This window comes from Mytilus edulis, chromosome 13 (assembly GCF_963676685.1).
Source record: "Mytilus edulis chromosome 13, xbMytEdul2.2, whole genome shotgun sequence".
NCBI classification, from domain to species: domain Eukaryota; kingdom Metazoa; phylum Mollusca; class Bivalvia; order Mytilida; family Mytilidae; genus Mytilus; species Mytilus edulis.
The window spans coordinates 37,167,032-37,188,793 of record NC_092356.1 but is presented as its reverse complement, the minus strand read 5'-3'; the positions used below and the strand labels follow the sequence as shown (position 1 = coordinate 37,188,793).

The following is a 21,762-nucleotide window of genomic DNA, read 5'->3' as shown; positions in this document are numbered from 1 at the left end:
AAGTACAAGAAAAAACAAGGTTTCCTTTAGTTGTGATTTAAATGTCACAGAAACAAAAAAAATGGACGAAGCTTGATACGATCCACGTTTGGAACTATTTAAATTTTCCAAAAAAACACATTTAACCTTTATTTGTGCTAAACTAAATACCAAATATACACTTGGTGAAAATGCCAGATAATTTAAACAATATAAGTTACAAAGTCTTATGATATCTTAATGTTAAATACCCAAGGACAGTACAAAATTATCACAATTTCAGAAAACAAAAGACAGAGCCAAGTGAAATCCACTAAACCAAGAAGTTTGAAGCTCAGATATTTCCCGAATCAGTATTTTGCACATTACGAATAAAAAGTCTCGTTATCTGTCGCTTTCAGTAATGTCATTTATTAAGAAGGGTAATTTGGGTTGAAGGAGCAACACGTGGACATGTCCACAGTTAAATGAATCATTAAAAAATAAAAGCAGTTCTATCTGTAGTATATTTAGCGTCTAATGGTAAAGATAGCTTTCTGCATATCACTATGTACATCTTAAAACCGATATCACAGAGTAATCTGAATTCTTCCATGAAAACATATGCAATTTAAGGTTTCTCTCTATTATTGATTTTCAATGGAATGCCGTTCTTTGCCCGAATTAGTCCTCCGGTTTCCAGTTCAATGGGGATCTGAAAGAATAAAAAGATTGCTAGAAATTATTTGTGTTGAAATTGCAAACTTATCAAAGATTTTTCCTGCTATCGCAGCCGTTTGAAAGATTCATTGTCGCTATGCGAAATGCCCCAAAAATCTGACTTATTACACTTAATGTATTTATAATATTAACATGCCTTTGTATTGAGTAGTATCTTAATGAATTATCAGGGCGAATGTTCGAAAGTTCAATCTTGCCACATACATAATGTATTTTGCTCAATTTATGCGTTTTTAAAATTGGTGAATGAAATTAAACTTAAATAAAACGCATTTTAATTGATACAAATGTCACATTGCGGATATATCTTAACAATATATTTTCTGTACTTGAATTGATTTCATTGTCAATAGTTGAAACTCATCTGGAAAATTTTGTAATCAAGTAATTGGTGGCTGGATGTTCTAAGTTATTGAACTACTGTATCACTAGAGGTTGTGAAGTCGCATCCTGCACGAGGCAGGTACACTCGACTCAAATCTTATTTGACTATGACATTTAGTTCTCTTATGGAAAGTCGATGGTTCTCTCCTGGCACTCTGACTTCCTCCACTAATAAAACCCGACCGCCACAAAATAGCACAATAATGTTTAAAGAGGCATTAAACAAAAATCAATCAATCAATCAATACTTTGTTGTCCTGCATTCTGTATATACTAATTATTTGTAGTGCATACGCACGTCAGTTTCTTAGACTGCTTTTGGTGTGTTTTGACTGATATGTATGTCCAACAAAATATGGTCTTATTTATATTAACTAGGATTTTAAACTGGCTTTCACTAGATGCAATTATTTCAAAAATTTTAACTTTTTGTCAACATATATATACATGTTCGTGTACACTTGTTTTACCCTTTCTTCCCTTGATTGATTTTGACAGCTATTTGCCGTAACAGATATTAGTTCGGGCAAAATATATGCAAGCATTTTGAATTGATCCACGTTAAGCGTTTTATGGAACAACTACGTTGAAGTTTGTATTTGAACTTTGAATTGTCTACATCATTGTTTTTTGTATGATGTTTGTATCTTTTTCAATTATGTCACATGTCGATATTTTCGATTTATTCAACCAAAAGGGGACAATTGTCAGGACAAATTCAGGTTGAATATTTGCTTTATTAATGACATTTATGTATAGCTGAGTGTGAAATAGCACTTTTTAAGATTTCAACAATTATAAGCAAACAGTATTCCCCTCATGAATCCCAATATTAAAAAAAATTGAAATGTTAAAGCAAATTTCTATATGTTATCAAGAAAGAAGACTGTTTGTTGTTTTTATAGATTAGTCATGTCACAAATAGATGAAATACAAACGCAAAGGCGGATCCAGGGGGGGGGGCTGGGGTCCGACCCCCCCCTTATAGTGGGAAAAATTTGGTTGATTAGATAGGGAATCATTGAAGCATGACTGGAGCGGGCCCCCCTTAGGTCAGTCAGCGGGGCCCCCCTTAGGAAAAGTTCTGGATCCGCCACTGAAACGTTTTATAAATAGTATCATTAAGCCTACCTCTGTTTTACTACAAGGCGAAAAAGAAAAGTTCTGTAACAAAAACACTAATGCCATTTTTACTTCCATCACTGCCAATCTCATTCCTATACATATCCTTGGACCAACACCAAATGGAATAAATGCAAAGTCTGGTCTTTTTGCCTTATTCTCCTCTGTGAACCTTCAAAACGAGTATAAACAAGTTTAATTACCATTACACTAGTTAAGGTATCACGGCGCAACTTAAGGTTGCAGTCTTGTAATTGACTGCTCCAAAGGCATACATGCAAAACAGCTGATCTTTGAAAATGAAAAAATTAAAATGCTACGTAGAAAAAAAATCATGTTTATATCATGTATGTACTAATATAAAATTGTGATTTAATCGAGAGAAAAAGTGGGGCATACCACGAAAAATAGAAAGTTACGTAACCCTGAAGTCAAATCATTTTATTTCTACTTTCTGTTTGCTGTTTTTACTAGGCCTCACCATTTCCAGTAAATATGATATCCTTCCACTTTCCTGAATTGATATCCCCAGAAAGATGCAAGATTTTTAAAAATCTATATATATGTTTCAATTCAGCATAGTCCTATAATCAAACAGAAAAAATTGAGTCCAGAAAAAATTTCAGAACAAAATGGACTATTTTGTTTCCCTCCATGTCTTGACATGCACCGGAAACTGGAGTTGTAATACAAGACTGGTACCTATAACAATAATGACATGTTTAATTTACTTAGTTTTATTTAGTAGCCATGTTTGAACATAAAAAAATGCCATTAAAAGAATTGCTTAGTTGTATTAATAAATATAACCCCACTATTAAAAGAATATCCCTTTCTTAAAACAGGCAACATTTAGAAATCAGTCATGTCTATCAAATGATCTGTAAATCTCATTCTACATGTTCTAGTCTATCTTTAGGAATATGTTCTTATTATTTGGATACTGTGAAGCTAGAAGATGATTCATCTATTATTTATATTTTTTTTCCTTTTCTTTGATTGAACCAAATAAAATAATTTCCCCTCCCCCTTTTTTCCATGAAAACTACCCAAGTAGTCTTGTTTAAGTCAAAATTGAAAAACTACCCAAAACTTTGTAATATTGAAGAATGTGCTACAATACAACTATCTAAAGACAAGAATGACCATACCTTTCTCTTTATTTGACTATACATGTCTTTATACATGCCAACTATATATAATGGTTTTTTAAGACTGTATTTGACTGTACCAATGCATATAAAATTTGCCATCAAATTCAAGAAAAAACTAAGTTAATACACAAGTTGGTGTTTTGGTAAAAATATTAATTACTTGTCACAACTTATCACAAAACATTTTGTCATGATGAATAGTTTTAGAAAAATTCCACTCTTTAAACAAATGTTTAACACAAATATGGAATTTACAATTAACAATGCAGTGCTGTAGACATGAAAAGAAGTCATAGACTCTTGCAAAGTGAACATTTTCACCAAAATTTCATTTTAAACATATTCTACCTAAATGTCAACAATTGAGCCATAAAAATAATAACCCTAAAGAAAAAAAAATATTTTTGTATGTAGCTGTCTCTTCAACTTCACACTGATTTTCAATGAAACTGTGCAACTATAATTTTTATCACAAGAATAAAATTTCATAAAGAAAAAAATCTTTCTATGCTCTTTGTACTTCTTTGTACTACATTTGTATGAACATCAAGATTATTCTCCTTAAATCTGTACAGGGAAGTTTTAGCTAGCTCTAATTATGTAGTTGTATTGTTGATATTCACCCCAATTTGTATCTAGTGTTAAACTATGTATAGATATGACAGAACTTTCTTGGTATTCCTAATTATTGAAAGAATTTTATACACATAAGTAGTATACCTAAAACGACAAAGTTATTTTTCATTTACCTGTAGAAATTATTAAAACCGGTTTTTTAAGGTGATTATTTTCGAAGGATTAAATATTTCGCGGTGGTGTCTTGCCATGGCTTTGTTTGGACTTTTTGTTTGCTTTTTGGCCTCGAATGTTTGTCCCTTATATTTTATTAACTGTGCATTTGCATTTAGGTATCGCAGACCAAATTTATTCGTTCATAGTGTGTTAATTTACATTTTTTGATTGAGTTAAGCCTTCCAATTGATGTTTTATCGTGTGGTTTTCTATACTGTGATGTTATGCTATTGTTTCAAAAAAAGGAGAAGGTTTAGTACCATTAAAACGTTTAATCCCACTGCAGATGTTTGCAACTGTCCTAAGTCAGGAATCTGTACAGTAGTTGTTTATGTGATTTATACGTGTTCCTCGTTTCTCGTTTTTTTATATAGATTCTACCAATGGTTTTCCCGTTTGAATGGTTTTTCACTAGTCATTTTGGGACCCTTTATAGCTTTTTGTTCGTTGTGAGCCAAGGCTCCGTGTTGAAGGCCGTACATTGACCTATAATGGTTTACTTTTATAAATTGTTATTTGGATGGAGAGTTGTCTCATTGGCACTCACACCACATCTTCCTACAGCTGTCTTCCTATATCTATTAATTTAAAATGCAGAAAAAAACAATATTAGGTCAATGTCAGAAACATAATTATGAACTTTTTTGTATTTGACGCAAAACTAAGGATAGGCTCGGTAAAACCTCACCCTTCCCCAGTTTCTCAGCCTCATTTCAGAAACATTTGCATTTTTCTGACATTGATCTAATATTGTATATATATATATATTCTATGTTTAATTATAGACATTGATTTTAATATATACTCTGCGTACATTTATTATAAGTTCCTGTTTCCTTCGATTCAAATAAAAATATTCGTAAACCTGTGACGTATACTTCAAGTTCGTGCAACAGTACTGGTATATAATGCGGGAGTGTATAAGCGATTAAAATAATATAAAAGAATATTGAAAAACGTATATTTTTGCACAAAAATTCATCAGCCTAAATCAACAGTGCTTCCGCAATTTACAGAATCAATTTCTGTTCTACTCATTTATCTTATCGTTCTGAAGGCCGTACGATGACCTATAATTGTTAATTTCTGTTTCATTCGGTCTCTTATGGAGAGTTGTTTTGAAAGCAATTATACCCCATTTTCTTTTTTATATTTGTTAGATCAAGTAGCGTCTCTCACCGACAGCTTCTACTAGGGTTGTTACACAGTACATGATGTATCAATGCATGTAGATGAAATACCTTGCAGATAAACTGGTTTTCTTTCTTGCTTAATGACTTACTACGTAGTTGTGTCACGGTTAAGTAGCGGATAACTTCAGCAGGGTCCTTTTTTATGGGATTACCTTGAAGTAAGCAGTTACCACCGCAAATCAGACATTATACGTGTATTTTGAATAGAAAGCTTTTTCATTTTTTAAGACAGAAACAACTAATACAAGTTTTTCGTCTATGTGTCACAAAACAGCCTCAGATGAAACCCACTAGATAAAGGACTACTAGCAGTAAATGACATGCCAGCTCCAGACCTCAATTGATTAGAAGATATTATCTTCACCATATGAAAATCAAGCAAAATCCCTCAACATGTCTATTTTGTTGTGTGCATGATAGGCAATGTAATTATTTATATAAATTGTAATACCTGTCAGGGTCAAATTTTTCTGGATCTGGCCAGTAAGTAGGATTTCTGTGTAAGGCATACAAAGGTACGGAAATGTCTACATCTTTAGGAATATAAACACCTTTAACTGTTATATTCTGTTTTCCTCCTCGTTGAATTCTATTAACATTAAAAAAAAACCACTCAAAATTATTTGAATGTTCACAAAAAGGTTGACGACTGTATTTGAATATATCTAGTCAAGATAACAGAAATGGTGACATTCGGCCATGATCATAATTATTAAAAGAAACTGAAAACTAAAAATGCATTATCAGTATAGATGACTAATCACATGCATAATTTGACCGTCTATTTTCTATAACAATTACTTTTTATATAAAGAACAGTATTGTGCAATTTTTGAATAGCGTAACATTTCGTTTCTTAAATTGAAAAGAAAGATGCGTAGAAATAATCAGGCCTTTAAAAATTGAAATAAAAAAAAAATCAATAAAATATTGACAAAATCTAGTAATATGTTTTTTGCTATGTTTGTGTTCTTGTTTTAACTAAAAGGAAAAAAAAAACAGAAAAAGTTTAAAATGCAAATATAAAGAGAATATTATATGCATTTATTTGAAACAATATTTTGCAAGTTTACTTACCGCACTGCTGAAGCATAAAGACGAAGTACTTCATTGAAAAATCGATCTAAATATTCTAATTTGGAAAGATCTTCAAATTGTGGTCTTTCCTACAACACATAATCATATATTTATGAATAGTGTAATTACAGATAAATAGAAGCCTTGGAAGAATCATGCCAAAGTTTTCATGTATGCAAAAAAAAAGGTTTTAAAATCTATCAAGCAAAATTCGTCCATCAGATGCATACAAGACATTTACTGTTAGGTATTTATATACTTGAATATTTGTACTATGTCTTTATATGTAGGGCTGCAAAAACAACTTAGATAGCTCTTTTTTTAATTCACATAATTTATATTTAGATATTAAGATATTTGCAACGGAGTTACTATGTTTAGTTTTGTGAAATAGATAAATGTTAATGAAGGTAAACAAGATACATTGCGTTTAATAGACCCCGCTATATATATTTTTTCGTAAAACTTCGTAAAAAAATACACATCTTTCCAATTTCGACGAAAGACGAAACATCTGGTATCTTATCTAAGTTTAGTGACAGCTATTAACCAACTCAGCCATAGCGTTTGCAACCTATCCAACCTATGATGAAAATCGGTGCAAAATTTTTAAGGATTCCAGAATTAACCTTTCGCTGTTGTATTTGTTTTTATATTTTTGACTTTCATATAATGTCAGTATTCCTTATACTAGTAATACTTGTAATTGGTTTCTGCTAATGTTAAAACTATAGATTGAACAGTTTAAAGACTGTAGAGTTAATGATGTTTTCAAACTGAGCATGTGATGTTAAATTAATACTGACACCATGAAAAATGTTATCTATTTCCTCCAAACATTTGTCCTGGACATCGTGGTTTGTTGCTAGGCAATAACAGGCAAAAGCTAAGGTATTCGCTGTTGTGTCATAACCAGCTACAAAAAACGTCACAGCATTTTCTTTCACTTCAGAATTGTTCAAGCCTGTAAAAATAAAATGAATAACATTATGCAGCATGTTTGTGTACATGTTGGAAGTTTTGCATAATATCATAACCATTCTCATGTCTATGCATAAGAAAAGAAAATGCTTCACCGGGTGCAGCCTGATACGATCACAGAGGTCGAACCCTGAAGAGCTGTTGCATGATTGGACACAATATAAGAATAAAAAAATATGAAAAGAAATTCTCCAAATTGTTTTTTTAACCCCCTTTTAGTATTTATTTTCCTTTTATGGTATGGTTCCTTTCAGTACAATTTCAGAGATATCAATACATTTAAACGCAAGTTACCATAACAACCCTTTTAAATAAATAATAAAAGTATTAAAATAGAAAATGACATAGATAATCATGGCTAAAATTAATATACCTTCAACAGCATTCAGTAGTAACTTTAAAAAAATAAACTGACAGATAATCACCTCAGGTCAATACAATATATCTTTATTACGAAACCATTATAAACTCTTAATGCTCAAAAAAATAATAAACAATTCTAAATATGAAAATTTATTACCATTGAATAAAAAATTGAGAATGGAAATTGGGAATGTGTCAAAGAGACAACAACGCAACCAAAGAACCGACAACAGCCAAAGGACAACAATGGGTTTACAATGCAGCGAGAAACCCCCGTACCCTTGCCCCTTAACAACAATGTATACTAGTTCAGTAATAATGGACGTCATACTAAACTCCGAAATATACACAAGAAACTAAAACTAAAATTCATACAAGACTAACAAAGGGCAGAGACTGAACCCTTTAATACACAAGGTTTGAGCCATAACCACCTCCTCCCCAGAGCCAATCCTTACCATCGCTATGTAAATATACCGATACACGAACACAAAATGTTTGTTTTATGTCAGTGCCTTTTTAGCTGACTATACGGTAGAAGGTTTTCTCATTGTTACATCAACTTAATTTAAACTTTGGTGGATAATTGTATCACTGAAAATCAAACCACATCTCCTATTTTTTTTATAATGGGTAATTTTTAATTTATGTATTATAACAAACTATTTATTTCATTTACTTCCATATGAATTGGTAATCGATTAAATCAAAACTTATCATGTTTATATTAATTTTACTTTATATTATGTTGATGATGATAAATGTATTGTAATTATTCTACCGATTTTGGGCGCAATGATTGGCAAATAAAGTGCTTGTTTGTATGTTTGTTTGTTTGTATGTTTGTTTGTTTGCATGTTTTATGGCCATTGTTGATTTTGTCGAAAGTTCAAACATCATTTTAAAGGAATATTATCGTGCACAATTACTGCTCTGGATTTCTAAAATTGCTTTCGTCGTTAAACTCATTATTATTAAGTAAGAAACCAAATATAGAATCACGCCATTTACAGGGGATAGTGAACCAATATTACTACTGGGAGAACGAATACAAAGATCATTCCCGTAAACTGCTTTCTCAGTGAAGGTATGAACAACACTAGACTCATATGGTTTGCCATTAAAGCGGAAGGTTTGTCTAGCCACAAAACCAGTTCAATCGACCATTTTACAAGAATGTCCTGTACCAAGTCAGGAAAATTACTATTGTTATCTTAAAGTTCTTTTCTGTGTGTGTTGCATTGTAGTGTTTCTGTTGTGTCGTTGTTCTCCTCTTATATCTGATGTGTTTCCCTCAGTTTTTTTAGTTTGTTACCCGGCTTTGTTTGTTTTGCAATCGATTTATGAAGTATGAACAGCGGTGTACTACTGTGGCCTTTATTTACCTCTGTTTTTAAATTCTTTGAGATCACCAATCGTGAAGTAATCCGACTGTTTATCATCATGTCGTGCGTTTAACATTAGTTGAAGGAAATCATTATAAACCTGAAAACATAAATGTTATTAACCACAATCAGTCATCGTGTATGAACATACTAAAACACTTATAATGGAAGTAACATTTAGTATTATTCCACTTCACGTTAAAATGTCACATTTTGATTGGCTAATACAACGGTGTTAATTTACTCTATCACATGGCTGAGAGGGTGAAATTTTTTTTTAATGTTACCGTCTCGTCCAGACCAATCAAAAATCGATAATTTAAAGTTCTACGTTTTTGCTCAGATTTTATAATTTGACTGATTAAAAAAAATCAAAAAAATCTTTAGTTATTTTTTTTGCTAATACCCGTAACGTTGTTATGTACGTGACGTCATAGAAAATACTTTTTAAATAAAATAAATCTGTAAAAGACAATAATGATAGGACATTCAGTATAATAAATTAAATAACCCTTCGTCGCGGTTGACAATGTTTTCTCGGGGTAACAATCTGCTCTTTCATCCTCTCAGCTATGTGTTATTAATATTTTGTCAAATCCATATTTTCAAATTAAAAAATTCTCCAAATTCTGTTTAAATTAGTCTGCTTCTTTGTGCTACATTTTGTTACGCTATGTATATTTATATTAACGGCAAAAACGATAAAAAGGATGAAATTCTAAAAAGTAAAATCACAAAAAATACTGAGAAATATTCAGATCAGAAAGTCCCTAATCAAATGGCAAAATTAAAACCTCAAACACATCAAACGAATGGATAACAACTGTCATATTCCTGACTTGGTACAGGCATTTTCCCATGTAGGAAAATGGTGAATTTGACCTGGTTTTATAGCTAGCGAAACCTCTCATGTGTGTCTTTTCTACCTGGGGGATAGATTACCTTAGCTGTATTTAGCAAAACGTTTAGGAACTTTACGATCCTCAAAGCTCTTCAACTTCGTTATTTATTTGGCCTTTTAAATATTTTGTGATACGAGAGTCACTGATGAGTCATTTGTAGTGGAGATTTGTTTCCCCGAGGGTATCACCAGCCAAGTAGTCAGTACTTCTGTGTTGACTTGAGTTATCATTGATATGTTCATAATAATAAATTAACAGTTAATAAAACTTTGAATTTTTGAAAAACTATAGCTTTTTTTTCCACAAGAATAAATTACCTGGTCCATCCACAATTGTCGTCCCTTGATTTTCGTTGTTCACAAATATAGTCCCTAGTGTTGACAGTGAGTTACTTGCCATTAATTTTTATAACCCTTCCAAATTTATTTCTTCATGTTTAATACCTCAAATTGCAAGTAGGGGGGTGAAATTATACTGTAAAAAAAATTTAGGTCCAGAATTTTAAAGGAAAGAAGTGATTTGGGCCAGGTGAAAAAGGTTGAAAAATAGTACTTCGGAAGCTGTCAAAAGATTTCAAGACGCCCTAAAGATAAAATTGTCCATATTTTGAGTTAGAGACGATGAAGTTTTCTATAATTTTGATATAATTTGTCCCAAAAGTAGTACAACACACTGTAAAAGTTTCTTTGAGAAAGCGCAGGTGGGATTTTTTAATTTTCATTTATGTTCTAAAAGAAATGAACTACGAAATAATAGTGGTCTCGGACCACCTTAGCTGTATTTGGCAAAACGTTTAGGAATTTTTGGTCCTCAATGGTCTTCAACTTGGTTATTTATTTGGCCTTGTAAACATTTTTGATTCGAGTGTCACTGATGGGTCTTTTGTAGACGAAACGCGCGTCTTGTGTAAGTGTAAAATTTTAGTCCTGGTATCTATTATGAGTTTATTGTATGACAGTCGCATCAAATTCGATTGTATTGAAAACGATGAGTTAACAAAACAAACAGACATAATTGGTAAAAATGTCAATGATGGAGGTAAACGCAAATGTATCAAAAAATTGTACACACTTTTTGTCCTTTTTTCCTTAGTCCAATTGCAGACTCTACAACCGATCTGAAAAAATCTACAGCTTCCTTCTTCATGAAGTGTATCGTGAACAAATGTTTCAAAATCGGGAACATCACTGAAATGAAATAAAAGACAACATACAAACAACATTTGTAACAAACATTTAATAACACTTTTATATATTTGGATGATATATTAGCTCTCAATAATAATTAACCTCATTTATTCTAAAACCAGTTGCAGGTATGTACGAGTTATATTCTTGTCTTAAACCTCATGATGGGATGTTACTAAACCCCTACTGGGAGTGATTTGGCTTGATTTTTATGTGATGATAACAAAATCTTTCAATCATAATAAGTGATATCTGGAGCGGGCATGTCAGTACCTGCTAGTAACTAGTTATCAAAGGTACCAACCTTATAATTTAATACACCCGACACTCGTTTCGTCTACATTACACTCATCAGTGACGCTCAGATCAAAATAGTTATAAAGCCAAACATGTGTCTTGTGTAGACGAGGCGCGCATCTGGCGTACTGGTGCCTTTGATAACTATTTGTCTTCTAGGTTTTCAAATCAGATTGAATTTGAAATGTTCAAGATAAAACAAAAAATAAGGAGTATTTTTTACAATACTGTTAAATACGTATATAACAGATTTTACAGAACGGCATACATATTTATTGAATTAACTATATAATAATTAGATACATGTATCAATTCAAATCAATAAAACTGTTCAGCAAATGAATGAAACTGTTTGAGATGAAGCTGTAGTTAGACTGTGTGGGGGATTTGGAACTTACGACCGATGCGAATAGCATAAAAATATACAAACTCAACGTTTCATAAGCAAAGTGTTGCACACCAAAATAAAATGTACTATATATAAAAAAGACTTACTTATAAGAAAAAATTTAGGGCCAAATATTTCACCAAGAGCTGCAGCTTTGGCGTGCTTTACGAACTGGTTATTTGGTTCGTTCTGTGAATTAACATCGATACCGAAGGCAGTACTAGCAATAACATCCATAGTGAACGTTTCACATACTCTTGAAATAAAAATCGTTAATGTAGTATAAATGTTAAAGGAAACATGGTGAACAACAACCTATAAAATAACATTAATAGGAAACATGAGGATGTTTCTTAAATGAGCTTTATTTTCGTTTCGAAAGTCTAAGGACAGTTTAAATTCTTATTTAACCTAATTTTATAAGATCCTGAACACTGCTTAATCAACGTAACTAGTAGCTAAGTAAAGAAATCTTGAAGAGAGGCATAGGATACCGATTGTCAGACTCATAGATCGGAAACAAACTGATATATTAAAGATACAGTTCATATAATCTTCGCTTACTTAAATTGCTGAAGAAATGAAACACTTGTAAGAACCAAGTTTTTCATTGTTGATGCTTAAACGAATAGTGTCTGGTAATCATTTCAGTAAATTGGAATTTTGAGTCCTTAATGCTCTTCAACTTTGTACTTGTTTGGCTTAATAACTATGTTCATCTGAGCGTCACTGAGCGAAACGCTAATAATTGAATGACAATCCTGGTACCTTTAACAACTTATTGCTTCTAATTTTGTATGCCCTTCCACACAAATGTGTATAAATTGCACTGCTTCTTATCTTCAAACGTATGAGCCGAAATTGTATGTGTACATTTCACACCGTTTTCCTTTCTTATAGACTAGAAGTATATGTCATTCGGAGAAAACAAATGATTATTAATTATATCTTACCCCTTCATATCGACTTGCTCTCCTTGTTTACTTTGTTGTTTAATGTTTTCAACTAGATTTGTACAACACCTTTCTATTTTTGGGACCATCTGAAATACATTTTGTATTTAAACGAACAGTAATAAGGTCCCTTTTGGTCACATATTTTCTCGATTTATCTTATTATGATCAAAACACTGTGTTGTTAGATATGTACTCAAGATTAGCAAATGAAACAGTTTTATCCTAAGGTTGTTGTAAACAATAAACCGTCATTGTTAATTATTTCATAAAAAAAAATGTTTAAAATACTCTTCCATCGTAAATCAGCTATATGTCATTTAAAAAAAAATAAACAATTCATGCGTTTTTTGGCTTCAGAAAGGTTTAACTTTTTTTTATTATTTTCTGCACAACAATATTATCGTGATGTATGAAAAAACATACAAAATCCTTCTTCGAAAACAACTTCTATTTACCGGGTTTGTAACATTATTAGCAAACCGGCGGGTGCCACATGTGGAGCAGGATCTGCTTACAGATCCGGAGCACCCGAAATCACCCCCTGTTTTTGGTTGGGTTCGTGTTCCAAGTCTTCAGTTTTCTATGTTGTGTCTTGTGAACTATTATTTATCTGTTTGTCTTTTTCTTGTTTCGCCCTGGCATTGTCAGTTTGTTTTCGATCTATGAGTCTGACAATCTCTTTGGTATCCTATGCCTCTCTTTTTTTACTTAGCTACTAGTTACGTTGATTAAGCGGTGTTCAGGATCTTATAAAATTAGACTAAATAAGAATTTAAACTATCCTTAAACTTTTGAAATTTCCAGGATGAATATGTTGAAAATACAAAGGTACCAGTCTGAATTTCCAGGATGAGAAGGTATGTGATACTTCTAAGGAAGATCAGCAGCAGCAACACCACAAGCATTGAGGCAATAACAAAGGAAAGAAACACTTTATAATGAGGGTAGAAAATATTCGATTTTGTACTGGGTATAAATATTTTATTTCAGTACCAAAATAAACCATTACCAGTTTCAGCTTCCCGGATGAGAATGTAGGTGATATTGTACTGCGGAGAAACTTCCAATGATTATCCTTAGCAGTACCGACACTGAAAGCACTATGTTCGTCCATCTTGAACGGGACCTAAAAAAAATAGCCAGTAATAGTAAGTATATTTCAGTCAATGTTTTGTACTACTTTTATGAAAATTAAACGAGCCACATTAATTTTAGTCAAGGTGTGAGGTACCATATAACCGTGTACGGCGACAAATCTTTCTGCAGATCTTACCGTGTAAATTATCTGGCTCGATGTTTCCCGCTAGTACAAATCAATGTTCACAGTCCTATCATATTGACATTAATGTATTGGTCCTGATAATCAAGTGATATTTTTCAAAGGACGTTAAATAACAAAACATTATCATAATCTTCGCTGTGGTCTTAAAATAGCTGGTGAAATTGTGATACACATAACAAGAATAACAAAAAGCGACAGTATACACATACAGTGTAACCTGTGATTTCCGACACACTAGAGGACCAGAAAAGAATTGTTGGATTATGGAGGGTGTCGGAATACTCAGGGTTTTTTTTCCCTGGAAGAATATGTTTATTTAAGGTCCATGAACATGTCTCAGTTAAAGCAAGTGTCGAATTAGGCAGGTTTCACTGTATAATAAAATCTGCGAACAATTGGAAGAGTTGATACGTATAATCTTTCAACACCACATATCAACTACAATATGTAAGCTTCAAGATAACTTAAAAGAGGGCATGTCTAATCATATATTAATTAAGGCTAAATTAGTATATCGCTGTTCGAAATTCACTAATTGATTGAGAAAAAAAAGAAATCCGGGTTACAAACAAAAATTGAAGGAAACACATCAAATATAAAAGGAGAACAACGACAAAACAGAAGCACTAAAATGCATCACACACAAAAACGAACTCTAAGATAACAATAGTAATTTTCCTGACTTGTTACAGGACATTTTAAGAAAATATAGTGTTATAACTTATACTAAGGTAACTTGATTTTGTGAGGAGATGTGGTCGTAAAATCTTCTCAATCGTTGTTTACGTCCTAAATATTAACCACAAGCAAATTCTACCAGTTAACTCCAACATAAACATACGGTGTTTGCTTATTCAACCTTGATCGAATGATCGTTAGAGTGAATCTGTATGAATTTGTATGCATGACCTATAATGGTAAACTTTTATAAATTGTGACTTTGATGGAGAGTTATCTCATTGGCACTCATACCATATCTTCCTATATCTATGTTAACTTTGGTGTTACAGGATTATCAAGAAAATATTTTTCTTTATTGTGTTTTCTTATTGTTATCATTTCTCTTTTTGTCGATCATCCTTCATTTTGCCATGCCGTTGTCAGTTTTTCTTCGAATTATGCCTGTTATGAGTTTTGATATAACTTTGGTATCTTTCGACTCTCTATCATAATTATAAAATATAGAATTCAGCTTCCTGAGTCAGAGCAGAATAAGTTAATGTTAATAGCAATGAATGATGTTGTTAAATTTGATGTATGACTTTTTGTGCTTTTTTGTCATATTTGTTTGTTTTATAGTGATTTAGATGATACCACAATGTTGAGTGCTGAACTCCTATTTTTGACCTTTTTACCTTTTAACTGGATTATTATTGTATGTTTATTTTGTTCGCGCATCGTTGTCCAAATAATGAAATTTCATGCGACTGTAATAAAAGTGAGAGGTTTAGCTTGCTATAAAACCAGGTTCAATCCACCATTTTCTACTAAAGAAAATGCTTGTACCAAATCAGGAATATGACATTTGTTAAGTTTTCTTAAATGTGTTTATGGTTTTCCCAATTGATTAGGATTTTCCTTTTTGAATGTTCCTCAGAGTTCAGTATTTTTGTGATTTTACTTTTTGGTACTGCTTTTGTATTGATACAGAACTTACTGGTTTATTGGTGTAATTGGAAAACTCTTTTATGAAAATCTCCTTCACCATCTCTGGATCAGATACCAACAATACGGGCAGATGACCATGGTAAATTCTGTAAAATTATATATGTTACTTTACAGAAGTAATTTAATTTTGGATGTAAAGTATCTTCTGATTGGTTGACAGTGATTTGTTAATCATCTTAAAGACATAATTTTGTCATGTGACTGTGATGTCAGCTACGTTTTCGTGATTTACACCGGTTTAATATGGAATTTAGAATTAAATTACAAGGTATTGTTTACCAACAGCCAGTTTATTTAGTTATTTGCTGCATAACTATTTGATTAAAGCTGAAGATAAAAAAAGTGAATATTTAAAGTTTAAAAAAATTATACTTGCAGATATTAGTGATGATCGCCTCTTTCATTTGAATGATAAAAATTGATATTGCGATTTTCGAAACATTAATATTATCCAACTGTTTTATTTTTCATGATAATTCATTAACATTGTTGATCTTCGTGCATGAAAACATATTAAAACAAACTATTGAAAGAAAAAAACACTTACCCTACGACTGACCCATACGTGTTAACTAGTTCTAGGTCCGTCTTTGCTAATCCCTGTAAAATTTATTATCATGCTAAATTGACTTATATAGGAAAATAAATTACATTCAAAACATTGGTTGTATAAAATGTCTCCAATTAAAGACCAAAGAATACTGATATCTAACTTATTCGCTATGCACAAATGATACTTATTGTGATGTTCGGTCATTCCTTGAATATTTTTTCGATAGTTGAATTTCCAGATTAATGTTTGGCTAGTGGGGATGCATGCTATACATTTCTGTGAATATGAATGGTAGAGATCGACTGCGTGGATACTGAGTGTATTTCATTCAGGATTAGTAGGCGTGGTTTATTTCAATACTCGATTGGAAATGGTGTTACGTCCCTTTGTAAAAATAACATTGCGTTGCAGAAAAATCTGAAAGATTTCAAAAGACGACGAACTTGGTGACGAACGATTGAAATAAATGCAGAAAAAACACATTAAAACTCAACAAGTTGTTACATTTTTTTTATTATTGACCAATGAAAGTAGGTTCTTTATATTGAAGATTTGGTCACTTCGATAGGTTACAATAAATGTCACATTAAAATATATTCGGTAAGATAAATTCGTACACAGTGTGCTATTGACCTAGTGCGATATATATTCCATATCGGTTCGCTCTCACCACACATGGAATTTACAGACCCTATATATATTAGTTTACAATTGTTTTGATATTTTTATGACAAAAATATTACTTTATTTCTTTCTATCTCGATTTCTTTTCTATTGTTTTTCTATTTAAAATCTTTTGAAATAAATTAAAGGCATTTACTTACCCACAGTCTTAAATGACCTTAGACGTATTTGGCATATAGTTTGGAATTTTTCGTCGTGCAATGCTTTTCTTTTTCTTGTTTGATATTCATAGTCGAGTTTTGTAAACAAAATGCGCATATAGCGTGACAACTTCAAAGCCTGATATATTTTATAATTTTCTTTAGATAATTGTTAAATGATGATAGCGGTTAACCTGTTTATAACTAGGTAAAATACCCAAGAAAGGTATTGGTCTAGGTCCTGGAATCCCCAATCGCCTCCACAGGCTGTGGTACCATAACGAATACCTACAATACCAAAACACATTTGAGATTGAAATAAAAGACAAAAATAAAGAACTCAAAACGGAATGTCTAGTATCAAATGGCAAAATCAAAAACTCAAACACATCAAATCAGTGGAAAAGAAATCTCCTGTTCTGACTTGGTAGAGACATTTCCGACATTTCCATATGTAGAAAATGGTTGATAAAACATGGATTTACAGCCTATTGCAATGAGTGTGAAGGTACTTGTAATATGTTTGGTTAGTTTACTTGCTACCTGAACGGTGGGGTCATTATTAGATTAGGTAAACTACCCTCCTTTAAGAGTAGACTAGTCCCTATCTGTCTGTAGGACAAGACTACTTCAAAAGGAGGGTAGTATATCTTAAATTATATTGACTTCACGGTTCAGCTAACAAGCAAGCTAACCAAACATATTAGATATACCTACACGCTCAATGCAATCGACTGTAAAGCTAGTCAAACCTTCAACTTGTATGACAGTCCCACAAAATTCCATTATCAGTCTATAAATTGAGAAATGTACATCCTTAAATCAATCTAGTTTTCAATTGTGTTCATTAATTTTAGCTAGTAAACAAACTTCTTGGTTTGGAAATAGAAAGTTTTATGTAATAATTATAGTGTTTGTAAAATGCTTCTTTTCTTTACGTCTATGGACGTTTGTAGTTTGCAAAACTTTAATTATTGGTTCATCTGTACATTCGTCTATTATTTATACTTTACAAAACCTAAAACAGATTTTTATCATCATTCTAACTCAAAGTCATATTAACACATCTTTTGTCGAGCAAACCATCACATCGAACTGCAAGTAATATAGATGGCCAAGGGTATTGGTTTAATAGGAACTGCTTGCTAAATTACCTCAATGATACTTAAGGTGGTACATAACACTACAGGGAGATAACTCTGTAAAATTAGCTGAACGTTTTAATAACGTTGTGTTGTTAAGGGAATATCAAGCTTCTCAATGATCAAAATAAGTTTTTGTCAAACTGCTATATAACCAGTGTAATTTTTCTGATAAAACAGTTGGTTCAAATTTTTTGACATTTTTATATTTTTGTAAAAGGGTCAAAGTAAATACTTTGTCAAAATTTTAAGAAAATTAAACGAGCCAAATTAATTTTAGTTAAAGTGTTGGGTACCACCTTAAATGTATTCTGTATATCAAACTATGTACAGTAGAGTCGTTTCTTGGTTATCATATAAAACAATGAAAGCTACAATAATAACGTCAATTCAGTTTGTAGACAACAAAAATGCATTAATGCATTTATAGTATTAAATGTATAAAAAGAAGGGGTTGATATACTTCAATTTGATTAATGAAAAAATACACATTTAAGGCGAGATGTTGTCGTCCAAAAAGTCAAACGGGTAATGTACTTTTGCATGCTCTGTGTAGGTTTTAAAATTGAAATGTTTGACTGTGGAGTGTATTTGATAAACAATGCTTGAAGTGTGAAAGGAAACAGTATTTTAAAATAAACTCTGTTGATAGCCATGGAATACACATATTATATCAATAAACATATCGCTGGAATGCAAAATTTTACTAGTACATGCTTTGCAAAATAAAACTTCTAAACGGAACTTTATCTAAATAGAATATAACGCATGTGTACTTACAAATATAATGTAATCAATATGATGATAATAGTAAGGACCCATCCTGGCAAGTCAATAAACCCAAGAACGTCCATTTGCACGATCACACTCCGTGTTCTGTTCAAAAACCAATAATATTAGTATTCCCTCTATCTTTATATATGTTATCAATGCTAATATGACCTAAAATGTTTTCAATTACAGGTAAAAATTTAAAGTATACTGAATTACAAATTATTGCGCAATATATTTTTTATAAGTAAAGGTTATGATAAAGACTCGATTTATATTATATTTTGTTATGCCTAACCATTGTACAATATTGTAATAGGATGATCATCTCATATTCTCATTAAAAATAATTAGTTCAGTATAACTGTTTTTATAACAAATTCATGAGTTTACTGGTTTTATCAAGTAGTAAAATTAGGTTATATATGATTAAAATATCCCTGGCGATGATTTTTACGAAGTTTGATAAATTACAAACTCAGACACGATCACATGAACAAATGCATCCATAACATCAATAAACCAACAAATTATTTATATGCAATAAAAATGTAAACACATACATGTTCGTTTTTTCATATGCCAGATCGCCTCTTTAGGAAGTGATTTTAGAACATGAAGTAAATCTTTTAAACTTTAGTAAATGGTCCAAGCAGTCTTTTAAACTGATCAGGTTTATTCTAAGGGTGATCCGAGTTGTTTGAAAATGGTTCGAGTTGTAATGTACACATCTCGATATCCTTTTTGAAACGAAACAAATTGATCATGTGTCCGCTATAATTTGATATTGGTATGATTACAAGAAGAGATGTAGGATATCATGCAAAGAGGGAACCAACATGCATTAGTCATTTTTGAAACAGTTTATCATTCTGTTTTTATATGTCAAGTTCATCATGTTATAGATTATCTTTTAAAAGATGTTCAGTGGGGTTTGAACACCCTTTTTGACGATCAATGCATTTGAATGGGGACATATATTTGGTACCCCCTTAATCCTAGTTTTGGACCCCCTTAAAAATGAATCGAATCGCCCCTGATGTTACTAGTATCTGAGGCAAGGTTGATTGCTACAAGGGACAAGCTAAAATAAATAACCGAAGAAAAAGAAAAATATGCGCAAAGAAACATGAAGAGTAAAAATCAATAACTAGTCAAACAGTGAACAAATCAACACGCATTAATCGATAGACTGATTAGCACGAATCGCAGCAACAACAATAAACATCACAACAGTGTCTAACCGAATAAAATTCATTGGACAAATATATCTGTCTGATAATAGGTGTGTATAGAAAAAATATACAAAATGGACACTCAATTAATATGTCTTTTCAAATTTACAATTGCCCCCTTATGTATATAAGATTTACCTTTTGTAAATTATATCGTTATCCTAAACATTCGGTTATTTCACGGTACACAAGTGTTGTGTATAAATTGAAGTTGTACACAAAATCAATATGGCAACTGTCACAAAGTATGTGGAAGCTTAGTGTTTATCCTAGTAGGTCGTTTGTAATAAACACAGTGGACAGTGTATAATAATGTTTTTGAATATTAATATTTAGATGGTGACATCAGCTCAACAGTCAGTGCTTCGGTACCATAATAATAATAACATACACTTCTTATATTCTCTTTGAATTAACTTTATAGATTTCAAAATTATTTCAACTCCTTCATGTGTTTGCCCCATCTTCCACACTTATTTAAGTGTTATCGTATATACACCATTAATTTCATTCAATTTACATGTACATATTCAATAATAGATAACCAACTTTAAAGCTTGGTATTTTAGAACTAATTCCCTAGAATAATCAGTATTATGCAGATAGCGAACGTCACTGATGAGTCCGATGTAGACGAAACGCGCGTCTGGTGTAAATACAAAATTTAATCCTGGTATCTATGATGATTGTATTAGTAATTATAACACCGCAAAATCCTAATCCATCAGACATCTAAGATTCATAAGACTTCATCAAAGACTACATTGACGAAAAACTTTAACCAAATCCTGCAACCTGAAGCGGGACAAACGAACGGACGCACAATTCGAAAATAACATAATGCCCATAGGAGGGTTGTTACTGTCGACTACTTGATATTAAAGACACATTTCAAGTAAAACACATATACGACAGAAATATAATTTACGGTATTGTTCATGAAGATTTACGGTAATGGGATATCAATTTGTGGTCATAGCAACCAGAAACGTAATACAAAAGTTCATGTAAGTAAATGTGACTACTTATCTAACATGCCCGTATACATCCAATAAGGATTGAAACCGGGCTAGAATTACAAGTACTGCAAGTCCTTTAATATCGAAATGACAATAATCATATTTACTGCATATGAAGATAGTGACTCAATTAACATAGAATTTCGCATTTACTAATTACCTTGAGGCATTCACAATGTAACAAATAGAAGAACTATTCCAAAGATAATTCTTAACAAAGTATTAACTATAATTAAAACATGTCTATAATACAAGAAAAACAAACCCATGCACACTACACAAACATTTTAAAGACACAAGAGAGTGGTAACATATTATTTAAAGTACAAATTAATACTTTTTTTTTTGTTACTCTCTTGGTATCTTCTCGTCGTTTTAAAACTTTATA

General features: G+C 31.7%; 1 protein-coding gene across 4 annotated transcripts; it reads right to left on the bottom strand.

The window, feature by feature from the left end:
• Positions 1-368: 368 nt before the first annotated feature.
• On the bottom strand, positions 369-20,618 carry LOC139502119 (cytochrome P450 3A41-like). Of its 4 annotated transcripts, none has more exons than XM_071291487.1 (15): positions 20,494-20,618; positions 19,130-19,225; positions 17,402-17,495; positions 16,378-16,430; positions 15,820-15,916; positions 13,890-14,006; positions 12,878-12,966; positions 12,032-12,180; positions 11,124-11,239; positions 9,151-9,250; positions 7,228-7,385; positions 6,422-6,510; positions 5,796-5,933; positions 2,215-2,377; positions 369-673 (listed from the first exon to the last, which is right to left on the bottom strand). In XM_071291487.1, exons 2-15 carry the CDS (start codon positions 19,201-19,203, stop codon positions 590-592), a joined length of 1,521 nt encoding a protein of 506 aa, XP_071147588.1. In that variant the 5' UTR covers positions 19,204-19,225; positions 20,494-20,618; the 3' UTR covers positions 369-589. The 4 variants fall into 4 exon arrangements, with proteins under 4 accessions (XP_071147588.1, XP_071147589.1, XP_071147587.1 ...); XM_071291488.1 differs by having other exon boundaries at positions 16,378-16,589; positions 17,204-17,495; positions 20,494-20,553; XM_071291486.1 differs by lacking the exon at positions 20,494-20,618 and having other exon boundaries at positions 19,130-19,299.
• Positions 20,619-21,762: the final 1,144 nt, after the last annotated feature.